A 13,663-nucleotide genomic window follows, 5' to 3' on the forward strand; every position below is an offset into this window, starting at 1 on the left:
GAAAAAAGATGGAAAATTTATTTTTAATTTCCCTAATATTACTCCTCAATTTTTTGAAATTATTTTAAGGTAATGAGAAAAATAATAATAATAAAAGTAAACGTATATACTGTCTATATATATCGAAATTAACAAAGTTCCTTTAATATAATAGGTTTATTTATTGTGGAAAGATAGATTTGACAAAATTACAAGGACTAGATATTCTAAAGCTTTTACCGGCAGTGGATGAACTTAAAATCCAAAGACTAATAATTTGTATTCAAGAATATTTGATCAAACATCATCATGAATTTTTACAAAATAATCCTGTAGAAATTCTTGAAACAGTTTACCAACGTGAAACTTTCACTGATTTATGGAATTATTATCTTGAAAAAATTTGTGACAAACCAGATGTGTTATTTAAATCTGATAAATTTATCAATTTAAATGCAACTTTATTAGAATTACTTTTAAAACGAAATGATTTGTCATTGGATGAAATTGATATATGGGATAACTTGATCAAGTGGTGCTTTTCTCAACAATCTACTATTCAACAAGACGTTAATAAATGGAATAAAGAAGAAATTACAATCATGGAGAGAACTATTTATAGATTTATTCCGTTGATAAGATTTTATCATATACCTTCAGCAGATTTTGTTACTAAAGTATATCCTTATAAAGAAATATTACCAAAGGATTTAATTAATAATATACTTGTATTTCATATGGCTCCATATGAGCAATTAAATGTTGATATTCAATTTCCTAGGAAACAACAATGTGTTTATGATTCTGTCATCATCTATAACAACCATTTTGCTATTTTTTCTGGTTGGATTGAAAAGAAAATTCAGTTTTATCATGATTTAAAGAATATTCCTTATAATTTCAATTTACTTTATCGTGCTAGTAGGGATGGTAATACAACTTCAGACTTTCATACTAAATGTGATAATAAAGGTGCTACTATAGTTGTAGCAAAAATTACAAATTCGAATCAAATAGTTGGAGGATATAATTCACTTCAGTGGGATTTAACTGGTAATTGGAAGTCTACAAAAGATTGCTTTATATTCTCATTTGCAAATAAAGATATCCTTCAAAGTGCAAAAGTTGGATATAGTAAGGGTGATGCTTATTCTGTATTTGGTCGTAGTGACTTTGGTCCATTATTTGGTCATGGACATGCTTTAGGGTTTAATCACGATGGATGGTATAGGAATCGTAGCAATTCTTATCCTGATGTAGATATACCGGTAGGCAAATTTGAAACGGATGATTATGAAGTTTTTCAAGTTGTTAAGAAATAATCAAATTAGCGTATCTATATTGTTTGTACACTAGGTATTAAGTGACGGAATTTCTATTGTCAGAAGAAATGTTTAATTTGTTATTACGAATGGAATATTTATTACGAAATTTTTATTTATTCATTATTAATAATTGTTGAACTCTTTCTTTGTATATTCATGACACGTTATAATATATTTATTATTGTTATTATTGTAAAACGACTAAAACAGTATTACCATTTATTTTTTTTTAATTCGAAATTGATGTAGCAGAAATACAGAAATTACATTTTTGACAGGTAGTAAAAAATACTCTTACATTGATTTTGTAAAATTGAATGCAGTATCTGTGATAATATTTTTTTATCGTGAAAAGATTTTTTTGATTTCGTCTATGATAAAATAATGTTATAACTTATACTATTTGAGTAGTACAAATCACTCGTTTAAACTACGCATTAAATTAAAAAAGAACTTTATCCTTTGTTCTCCTGAAATATTCCAAAATTTACGAAGTTTTATTCTACATTTCTTTTCAAATTCAAAAATAAAATTAAAAACATTATATTTTGAAGATGAATTATATCTGCCATATTCATTCTTTTCCATTTTTAGATTCGTCTATTGCAAAAAATTTAAATTATAAGGCCTAAAACTACGATGATAGCAATGAATTTAGTGTCCAAGCACTAGTAATCTCTTATTATATAATTAGTCATCAATATAAGTTACTAGAAGCAATTTATATTAAATTTATTAATATGATACATTGCAAATTTACCGTTCTTGAAACAATTTGCGAAATCTTAAAATTTATTCAATCGTTACTTTAATTAATTGCTTTTAAGTAACATTTCATCAAACTCTAATTGATTTACTTATCTTATATAATGATATCATCAACATTGGACGTTCTTCTATCCATTAAGATTTAATATGTGGAACAAAGAGGGAATTACATCAATAATAAAAATTTTATTTCCTCCAATTGAATTTTATGATATTTCATTATCAAATCATTTTAAAAAATAATATAAGTTTTAATTAGATATTCTTTAACATTTTATTTCTCATATATTTATACTTTAAACAATAATATGAATAAGTAAATTAAATTATGATAAATCAAATATTTTTTTTTTATTTTATTTATTTACTATACAGCCGAAGGAAATAACATAGAAATTGTAATAATAAAAGGGTTAATATAGCAAAAGCTATAAATTCGATATAAGCATACTATTATATCCTCAAACTACAAAAATAATAGTCATATTAACAACGAAATTTCTAATTATTATCATCAAAATTATTAGTTTTCTTATACCAAAATTAAAAATATATCGGAAATTCTTATTCTAATATAGTATTTGGCGCTTTTTTAATGTGAAAGTATTAAAAATAATTTTTATCTTAAATATCTTAAGCGCACTAAGAATTCAAATTTACAAAAAAAACAATTTTAATTTAATATAGTACAAATTATTCGCCTGTTTCTGAATTAAATATTTTATAACGAAACTTGACTTGTTAGTGCGCCTAATTACTAATCTGGGACGTCGAATTAATTTAATTAATTTGGTAATTTGTGATAGATTGAACAAACGTGTTTAGTACAACAAATATGGTGTAACCATATGGTTGATTTATGTTACCCATTTTACGCAAAAAAAATAATATTTTTTTTTTGTGTTTCATCGTCATTTAAATAAAGAAAAATGGCCTTCGATTATTCTCAAGAACTTATGAATGATTATGAAAAATTACTTGAAATTGATAAAGGATATGATGTTATTATTTACGCTGGTGAAGATGAAGTTGAAATATATGCACATTCACTTATTTTATGTATTAGGTCTCAATACTTTCGAGCGGCATTCTCTAATGAATGGGCAAATAAAAAAGATGGAAAATTTATACTTAATAAACCTAACATTTCTCCTCAAATATTAACAATTATTTTAAGGTAATATAAAAAAAAATAAATATATTTATATAAAATTTAATGTAACAATAATTTTCAATAATCATTATTATAATATTTAATATTTAATATTTAGGTTTATTTATTGTGGAAGGATCAATTTAACAGAATTACAAGGTTCAGAAATTTTAAACCTTTTGATAGCAGTAGATGAACTTAATGTTCAAATATTAATTCAATGTATTCAGGATTATTTAATTAACTACCACTACGACTTTTTACAACAAAATTCTATGGAAATTCTTGAAACTGCTTATCAATTTGAAGCTTTCACAAGTTTATGGAATTATTGTCTTGATAAAATTTGTGAAAACCCAGCTGTATTATTAAGATCTGACAAATTTATCAATTTAAAAAAATCTTTATTAGAATTAATATTAAAACGGGATGATTTATTATTGGATGAAATTGTTATATGGGATAACTTGATTAAATGGAGTTTCGATCAGCATCCTTCTATTCAGAAAGATGTTAAGAAATGGAATAAAGAAGAAATCACAATTATGGAAAGAACTCTTCATAATTTTATTCCTTTAATTAGATTTTATCATATGTCTTCAGAGGATTTTCTTTCAAAGGTATATCCTTTTAATGCATTACTACCTGAAGATATAATTAATAATTTACTTACATTTCATACGAATTCAAATAAGGAATTAAATATTAAAATACAACAACCTCCTAGAAGTCCCAAATATGATTCGATTATCATTAACAGCAAACATTTTGCTCACTTTTCTAGTTGGATTAAAAAGAAAGATAATTTTTTTTATAATGAAAGCAATAATCCTTATGATTTCAAATTGCTTTTTCGTGCTAGTAGAGATGGCAAAACACCTGCAGACTTTCATGCTAAATGTGATAATAAAGGAACTACTATAGTTATATTAAAAATTCCAAATTTGGAACAAATTTTGGGAGGATATAATCCAATTAATTGGAATTCAAATTGTCAATGGAAGTATACATCAGATAGTTTTATATTCTCATTTACAAATAGAAATAATTTTCGAACTGCAGAAGTAGGGTATATTAAAAAAACAGATTATGATTGTGCTATACATTGTCATCAAAATTATGGACCAGCATTCGGTGAGGGATATGATTTATATCAAGATAATGATGGTAACTGGAAAAGCTTTAATTCATGCTCTTATTATAAAATTAATATTCCACTAGGTAATGAGGTGGGTGGTTATAATGCTTTTAATGTAGAGGATTATGAAGTTTTTCAAGTTGTTAATAAATAAAATATTTTGATTTTATTCATTGATTTGATGTTTTTAAAAGAATAGAAGTTTATATTTATTTTAACAAACGGAGAATATAAATATCCAATATTAGTATATTTATGTTTGATACATTAAGAGTTAGCATTAAATGTGGCACCATAAAAAATTTTACTATTGATTATTTTAAAAATATTTTAAATCGATTATCTCCTTCATGTATTTTTTCCAAAAAAGATCGTTTATGTAATAAAGTGACATGATCATGATGTAAAGTCAAAAAGCATATCCATTTGGGTAATAGTACAAAAAATGGGAATGATTATACTTAGATCTCAACAATCAGATTTTTTTTTTACGAAGATGATTATGAATAATTTCGTTGCCGTTGATTAATTTGTCATATTCGTACATAATAACTTGTTTTTTCATATACAAAGATCCAAAGTTCTGGAGCATTTCTTTAAGGTACTATAAAAGAATCTTGTTTTCCCTAATTCTTTTGTGCAAAATAACTGTTATTTTCAAAAAATCTGCCGATTTGAAATAACTATACTAGATCAAATTTTATTCATACAAACTTTACTGCACAAACCTGATCACAAATAAAAATGGCCAAACAAGGTTTAACTTTGATCGGCTTTTCAGCCCTATAAAAAAAATAATGTCCGGAAATTGTCATCCAAAATGTCTGGAAAATTGCAATATTCCGGACGCCGAGACATTTTGAATTTCTGGAAATATTCAGAAAATGTCTAGGAGGGCTCAGACCTGGTGTCCAGAAAGTGTCCGGAATATTGCAATTTTCCGGAAATTTTTATGATATATACTTTGATTTCTAGCTCAATAGCAATCAACTTCGTATTATTAGAGAAATCGTAAGACTGAAGGGAACGTATAGAGCTATACATAAACTCAATAAAATGTTGAAAACACTAAGGCTGCAGAAACTGATAATCTTTTTGATGGAAAGGATGATTTTGAAGATGATAAAAATTTTCATGATGAGATCGTACCACTTGCTCTTAAGGATTACTTAGACCTGAATTTTGCATATATTTTTGACTTGATCAAATATATATAAGTTCATTTATTTAATAGTTCATAATTTATCTCATGCAACTTAACATTATGCTTTTACTTCACGTAGCTAGATGTGAAATGATTTTGAAAGGGACCTTATAGAGACAAAATTCAAAGAGGATAGTGACATAATTATAAAGCCGCATCATATATTTTCATGTTTTGATAATATTCTGGATGGTCATTTGTAAGTTTTATCATTATCTTCAAATACTTGCATTATTTGTAAAAATGTTTATAATCCTTTTTAAATAAGTGGAAAGTTGTATCAAGAGCTTTTTGGGACCATTGAGAAAAAGCTACATATGCTCCAGATAATACAGAAGGCTTCCATCTAAATTAGGTGTTTACAGAATAGTAAATTATTAAAAGTTCATTGTCAGTTGTCAAAGTATTTACTAACTTAAATTCGCAGAAACATGACTTAGAATCAGCACGTTCACAAAGTGAGAATTCGCAGCCCTAGATAAATCTGTTCCTAAGATCAAAGACAAGCAAAAAGTTCTAAAGGTGCAGAAGACTCAGAAAATGCACTGAAACTTGATGGAAACAATCACTAGTCAAATGGAAATATATCAGTGAAGAATAACAAACCCGATTCTTTACTAATTCTTTATAGATTGTACAGGTTAATAAACCTGAAGTTAAAGGTAATCCATACAAAATAATGCGCCTTAATACTCACCAATGTCCAAAAGTTCGGGCTGATTCTTACAAAAAAATGGGAAAAAACATTAGTAAATTTTCATCATTTTTGTTTACTTACTGAATACAATACATTTGTTATACAAAAATTGTATTGTTATACAAAAACTATGATATTCCAATAAACTTTCAAAACTATAATATCATTTCTAAGAATTTTGCATACATTAATTTTAATTATATTCATTGGTATCAAAGTTATAAAAGCAGACATTTAAAAATCTTCACTCTTAGCTAGGTTACTCTTGAAAATTTTATACAATAAATGAATTAAAGGATTTACAGGATACAATTCAGTTGATAATTTAGAGGTACATTTATTTATATTAGTTTTTCATCAGTTTGTTACAATTATCCTTATTTATTAAAAAACTGTCATTTGAACAAATCAAAATGAATTTTCTTTATAAATAGGATGGTGACATCACAGATTCAATGTGTCAAAGACTTTTTAATAAAAATTCATTATTTTTTAGTAACCTGAAAAACTTCATAATTCTCTACATAAAAAATATTATAACCTGATACACTATAACCTTGTGGTATATCAATTTTAGGATAAGAGTATGAATTATTGCTTTTCCAGTCACCATTATTATCTTGTAATAAGTCATAACCACCGCCAAATACTGGTCCATGATTTTGATTACAATATATAGCATAATTATAATGCGCACTAATAATATAACCTACTTTTGCTGTTTTTAAATCATTTCTATTTGTAAACGAAAACATATAACTATCAGTTGTGTTCTTATATGAATTACTTTGATCCCATAGGAGTGGATTATATCCACCTAATATTTGTTCCGAATTTTGAATTTTTACTATAACTATGGTGGCTCCTTTATTATCACATTTAGCATGAAAGGTAGCAGGTGTATTACCATCTCTATTAGCACGATAGAGTAAGTTAAATTTATAAGGAATATTTGATTCAGTATAATAAGAGTCATTTTTCTTTTCAATCCAACTAGAGAAAATGGCAAAATGTTGAGACTCTACTATAACAGAATCATATACATGTTTTGGTTTTCTAGGAGATTCTATATTAATATTTAATTTTTTACTTGGTGCCATATGAAATGTAAGTACATTATCAATCAAATCATCAGGTAGTAGAAATTTATAAGGATATATTTTTAAAAGAAAATCTTCTGAAGTTAATTGATAAAATCTAATTAAAGGAATAAATCTGTGAATAGTTCTTTCCATAATTGTAATTTCTTCTTTATTCCATTTTTTAACATCTTTTTGAATAGAAGGATTCTGAGAAAAACACCATTTGATCAAACTATCCCATATATCAATTTCATCTAATGATAAATCATCTCGTTTTAAAAGTAATTCTAATAAAGGTGCTTTTAAATTGATAAATTTATCAGATTTAAATAGCACATCTGGTTTGTCACAAATTTTTTCAACATAATAATTCCATAAATCTGTAAAAGTTTCACGTTGATAGACTGTTTCAAGAATTTCTACAGGATTTTTTTGTAAAAACTCATGATGATGTTTAATCAAATATTCTTGAATACAAATAATTAACGTTTGAATTTTAAGTTCATCCACAGCCACCAAAAGTTTTAGAATATGATCTGGTCCCTGTAATTTTGTAAAATCGACCTTTCCACAATAAATAAATCTAAGTATTAAAAAAAAAAAAATAAGTATACTATAATTATCAATATATTTCTATATTTAATTTTTTATTACCTTAAAATAATTTCAAAAAATTGAGGAGAAATATTAGGAAAATTAAAAATATATTTTCCATCCTTTTTCTTGACAGATTCCTTAGAGAGTGCTGTACGAAAATATTGAGACCTAATGCGCAAAATATTTGAAAGCGCATGTATTTCTTTTATATTCTTATTTTCACCAGCATAAATAATGACGTTATATTCTTCATCAACTTCAAGTAATTTTTCCAAATCATTAATAATTTCTTGAGAATATTCGAAAGACATGTTTTATTTCCACAATAAAAAACTTTTTTTTTTAGAAAAGAAAAAAAAAATTGTATTACACAATTACGCAAAGTTTACCTTTTTTATTCTTGTAAATCATACATCACATGATAAATGCAAATTCATTTACGTAATGTCGGTTAAATCACATGGTGTGATTTTTGTGATACATCTATTATTTATATTGAAGAGTTGTTGTTACGCACAAATATTATGTTTAAAACAGTAAATTTTAAATTAGAATAGGTTTATATGAATTATAAATTGAGATTCAATAAAAATGAAGTCGTGCCAATTAAATATCGATAGAAATTTCATATTTTAAAATTTTTTTTTTCTTTTTTTTTTAAAAAAAAAGAATTATTAACAGATTTCAGTTTCGACTGCTGCGTTGGAGGATAATACCGTAACAACATTTGCTCCAATAGTATACGTGTAATAAATGTAAGCACTAGTTTTAAATTCTCAAATTGTAAAAATCATAAGTTATCAATGATAAATATTTACTAATCATAAAATCAACATCTTAAGCACAAAATATTTCTTTATTTATCTACAAGATAGACGGTTTTATTTTGTTAAGTGACTGAATAATTATATCCAAGATTTTATAAACATACCATAATAATATACAATAAAATTTTTATATTCAAAATTACATTTTTAATTGCCAGTAAAATTTATTTGGTCTATAATATTCAATAGTACTGTAACGTAAGAAATATAATTAATTATTGGCGTTATTACTGTATTTTTTATTATTAATCATTCCTTTCTCTCATATTATTCTAAATTCTAAAATTTGCAGTGCATGGTCGTATTAAAACAAGTTGGATTAAATACAAATTATTAAACTCAAATAACATTATGTCTATATTCGTTAATGTTACGTATAATAGAGAATGTGACATAAATTTACCAATAAAAATAAATTTAGCTAATATAATATATTTCTACAAAGACCTTTTTATATAACTTTATAATAACGGGAATATAATACGATTATAATATTACAAAATTTATTAAATGGATTCTTTCTTACAATTTTAAATATCATGTTCTCATGTTCACTTTAACGAACTGACTAATTAGATAATAATAGATAAAAAAAATTATAAATGTTTCCTATATTAGGAATAGAAAATCGTTGAGAGTTAGTAAAACCAGTGAATTTGATTATAAAAAATGGTTAATTTAATATTTTAAAAAGTATTTTTTTTTTAAAAAAAAAATTTTGTAAATTTATAATTTACAACCGTTTCCAATTTTTATTCTGACAATAAAGTACTTATTTATCTGCAAACGAATGAGCATTGTATATTGAAATATGCTAGAAATGTTTTTATTCCAGTTTTTTTTTGTAGTTTTTTTTTCTCTAAATTTTCTAAAGATGTTCATCATACGATATGTATTACGAAAATTCAGAATTACGGCTACATTCGGTAACAATAGATAGAGATGACTAAAATGTAAAAACAACAGGATTAATGAGTTAAATCAACATGATAACAAAATTTCTAATCTATATTTGGGTATATCAGATATTACATGGGTTATTATTTATTTATAATTTGGATTATAATGTAGATGAGTGGATAAAAATTGGTTAATATTTGAAAGATTTCTTTACATATTATGAGTACCTTGATACACTGATATGTAGTAGTTCTTGGTAAAGTAACATACAGCTGTCACGTGGATTTTAGCATTAACAATATTTACACATTATATTTATAAAAAAATTGTATTTTTATTTTTACAATAAAGAAGAACGGCGGTAACATTAATATATCATATAAATTTTTTTTTAATAATAAAAAAGAACATTCAAATAAAGATTTCGTCATTTTGAGATTTAGTAATACCATATTTGGGATACAGTTTATATTTATTATAATTAAAAAATTAATAAAACGTATTTATCCAAACAAAAATATATATTTATTTCAGCGATGATCCCGATACAAACCTAAAAAACAGAGTTGGTAAATAAGAAAAAAAGAAACGGAAAAAAGGCACTTATCATAACCCACGCACAGCATCGATCTGAAAAAAATATGGGTAAAAAAAATAAATAAAAAAATGAAAAAAAGGCGCCTACCGTCCCGCAGCATCAATCTGATTACCTAAATAGTGAAGAATAAAAAAAAAATTTACCGAAAAAGAAAAAAGATAAAAAAAATTTCGGTTTGTAAAAAAAATCAAACCAAAAAAAAGAAAAAGTAAATAATTTTTTTTTTTTCAAAAAAAAAAAAATAGAATGAAAAAAAATATTTAAAAAAATTCTGATTAAAATTCCATGAATTGGATTGGTCGATCAGAATGACCATAAATAGATCAGGCGTAGGCAACTATTCACGTCAGACAAATTTTTTTAGTATTACAATTTCAGCCACTATGAAAGTGTAACCAAATTACCAAATTAAGGATTATTTGTATTTTGTGAAACAAACTCCGGAGTTAAAAAACGGTGTCTTCTTAACAATTTTTAAAATTAAATTTTCGTTATTATGTCAACCATTCGAGATGATTTTGTTTTTGCTGCATGTAATAGAGCATATGCATTAATAGATTATAATATTCATGATAATATAGATAAACGACACGAATTTAGAATACAAACTATCCTTACTGATATATCTCTTACAAAAGATGAAAAGTCAAAAGTAATAAAAATTTTAAATGAAAATTATGATTATAATAAAATTCTTTTTAATAATGGGAAAAGAAGAACTTGTGAAAATTGTCAAAAAGAATGTTTAGCAACATTATATTGTGAATATTGTATTAGAGATTATTTAAAAGCAAAATTTTCAAATTGGAAATCTGAAAATAATGATATTGATGATTTAATACAAAAATGTCAAATAGAATCACTTTCTCCTAAATTTGTAATTGAATGGATTCCATATAATAATTTACAAAATATAAAATATATGACTGAAGGTGGATGTTCCAAAATTTATACAGCAGATTGGATTGGTGGAGAATATTATGAATGGGATTCTATAGAAAAACAATTAAAAAGATATGGAACTGGTAAAGTCATTCTTAAAAAATTAAAAAATCTGGAAAGTGCTAATAGAAGCTGGTTTGATGAGGTATGTAATTGAAGAAATATTTTTAAATCAAAAATATCTAAATTATAATACTATAAAATCTTTTGTAGGCCAAATCCCACCTAATTATAAGTAACAAATATATTGGTATAGTACGTTGTTATGGTCTAACTCAAGATCCATCAAATGGAAATTATATACTTGTAATGAAAAAATTAGATTCAAATTTAAGGGAATATTTACAAGAAAATCATAATAAACTCACATGGAAAGAAAGGATTAAAATTATTGTTGACATAATTAATGCACTTGAGACAATTCACTATGAAAATGCAATTCATAGAGATTTACATTCTGGAAATATTTTATATAATCAATATACTAATTATTGGTTTATTAGTGATCTTGGATTTTGTGGACCTGTTGACAAACCATTAAAAAGTATATATGGAAATCTTCCTTACATAGCACCAGAAGTTACTTTTGGAAAAGGATATACTAAAGCATCTGACATATATAGTATTGCAATGCTAATGTGGGAAGTTTCTTCTGGACAACCACCTTTTGCTAATTATGAAAATAATTATAATCTTGCAATGAATACTGTTAATGGTATAAGACCAAAGGTTGTATCAGGTACTCCTTTAAAATATAAAGGATTAATGCAACAATGTTGGGATGCTGATCCAACAAAAAGACCTGATATTGTTACAATTAGAGATAAAATAAGAGAAATTAATAAATTGTATCACCAAGATACTGTACCAAATAATGATATGAATATAATTTGGAAATTCTTGTATAGCTTTAAAACAAATAATTTAGATAAAATAAGCAGTTTGGATATAATGAGTATTTATGCAAGTAGTAGCTTATCTATAAGTAAAATTTATCAATTTGAAAATTTACCTGAGCCAAGAAATGCAACTGAAGGTATGATTAATTTTCTTCTTGATTTTATTATAATAAAGATTAATTTTTAATCATTATTTTTTATTAAAATATAATAGAAGAGCAAGAAGGTTAGTATATATTTGAATAATTTGATTCTTTTTTCATTAAAAATCCTTTTTTTAATGACATCATTTTATTTTTAAAAGCATACCATAGCAAACCATATAGTTTTAATATTCCTGAGGATAGTGAGTATTTTTTAATTTATAATAACATTATATAATTATATTTATAATCAAAATTCTCTTTTCTAGTTGATGATTTCAATAAATCAAATCAGAATACAATTAATATTTTTAAAGGTGAATTGTTAAATATCAGATAATATTTTTAAAATTCGCCAAAATATATCATACATTGATTTTTTGTTTTATAATATAGAAAATAGCAAAACATTATCTAGAATATTTGAAAAATTGCGTCTAGGATCAGGGGATAGTAAGTAATTAATATATGTATATTATTTTTCAATATTAATTATATGTAAATTTTTTTAGATAAACAAGATAATTACAAAAAAGAAATTGTAAAACAGAAAGTAAAGAATCAACATGTTGATGGTACGTAAAATTTATAAATTTTGTATTAATAATAATTTTTCTAAATATCCTTACTATTTTTATAGATGACGAAGAAGATATTTTTAATAATCCAAATTTTCATTCAGAAGATCAAGATGAACTTGAAATCCCTGATGGTAATTAAATTTAATTTGTTATAAATTAATTTCATTTTATAATACTAATTTTTAATTATTTTAGACGGGTTTTAAATTATTCCCGATTATTATTATTATCATGTGATTGTATCGATTATTTACAATTTTAGAATTATTTAAACGCTAAGACTAGTGTATTTAGTTGTTATATATGAATTAATAACAAATGTAGATAAATAAATTATTTAAATTACAAATATTTCTTATCATGTAATAAAATGATATGTTTTAACTAAACCTTTTAAGATTGTTATGTCAAAATGAAATAATGTAATATAAAATCTTAAAATTATCTTGAATCTTATATGTTTTACTAAAAGTTTGGCTAGCTGAAGCATTATTTAAATGATATAAGAGTATCACTAATAATTCTCAGTAGAAAATTAATAATGATGGTAAACAATGTAAGAGTTTCTTAAAGATAAAAATCTATCAAACAAACAATGACAAATACAAAAGTAAAACAAGTAAAATACGCGAAAAGTTTACTACAAAAAAAAAATCTAACAAACAAATCATACAAAAACACAATACTTTGGATAACACAATCTAAACTCTCTGTTAGATCTACTCAGGTGTTAACAGCTTTTATTCAAAAGCCCTATATACAGTTCACCCTCGCTATAGTGAAGCTCATGGGCTGAAAGTTAAGATTCACTATAGTAAGGGATTCACTAT

General features: G+C 24.6%; 3 protein-coding genes across 3 annotated transcripts; 2 read left to right on the top strand and 1 right to left on the bottom strand.

The window, feature by feature from the left end:
* Nucleotides 1–716: 716 nt before the first annotated feature.
* On the top strand, nucleotides 717–1,301 carry OCT59_003675 (uncharacterized protein; the record flags this gene model as incomplete). The annotated part of the gene is made up of 1 exon (XM_025310370.2): nucleotides 717–1,301. The coding sequence occupies one exon, from the start codon at nucleotides 717–719 to the stop codon at nucleotides 1,299–1,301; it is 585 nt and encodes a 194-aa protein (XP_025183111.2).
* A 5,124-nt stretch (nucleotides 1,302–6,425) lies between these two features.
* On the bottom strand, nucleotides 6,426–8,265 carry OCT59_003676 (uncharacterized protein). The gene is made up of 2 exons (XM_025315317.2): nucleotides 8,001–8,265; nucleotides 6,426–7,929 (listed from the first exon to the last, which is right to left on the bottom strand). Exons 1-2 carry the CDS (start codon nucleotides 8,252–8,254, stop codon nucleotides 6,750–6,752), a joined length of 1,434 nt encoding a protein of 477 aa, XP_025183109.2. The 5' UTR covers nucleotides 8,255–8,265; the 3' UTR covers nucleotides 6,426–6,749.
* Nucleotides 8,266–12,161: 3,896 nt separating this feature from the next.
* On the top strand, nucleotides 12,162–13,039 carry OCT59_003677 (uncharacterized protein; the record flags this gene model as incomplete). Its single annotated transcript, XM_066147803.1, has 8 exons — nucleotides 12,162–12,246; nucleotides 12,324–12,335; nucleotides 12,414–12,455; nucleotides 12,522–12,569; nucleotides 12,649–12,705; nucleotides 12,765–12,827; nucleotides 12,893–12,964; nucleotides 13,029–13,039. 8 exons carry the CDS (start codon nucleotides 12,162–12,164, stop codon nucleotides 13,037–13,039), a joined length of 390 nt encoding a protein of 129 aa, XP_065996472.1.
* Nucleotides 13,040–13,663: the final 624 nt, after the last annotated feature.

The sequence above is a fragment of the Rhizophagus irregularis genome, chromosome 12 (genome assembly GCF_026210795.1).
Source record: "Rhizophagus irregularis chromosome 12, complete sequence".
Lineage (NCBI taxonomy): Eukaryota > Fungi > Glomeromycota > Glomeromycetes > Glomerales > Glomeraceae > Rhizophagus > Rhizophagus irregularis.

What these genes read in the sequence shown, in the direction of transcription:
- OCT59_003676 (XM_025315317.2), bottom strand. Translation starts at nt 8,254, where the DNA reads ATGTCTTTCGAATATTCTCAAGAAATTATTAATGATTTGGAAAAATTA. An exon ending in TTTTTTGAAATTATTTTAAG is followed by an intron (nt 7,930 to 8,000) that starts GTAATAAAAAAT and finishes TTTAATACTTAG; the next exon opens with ATTTATTTATTGTGGAAAGG.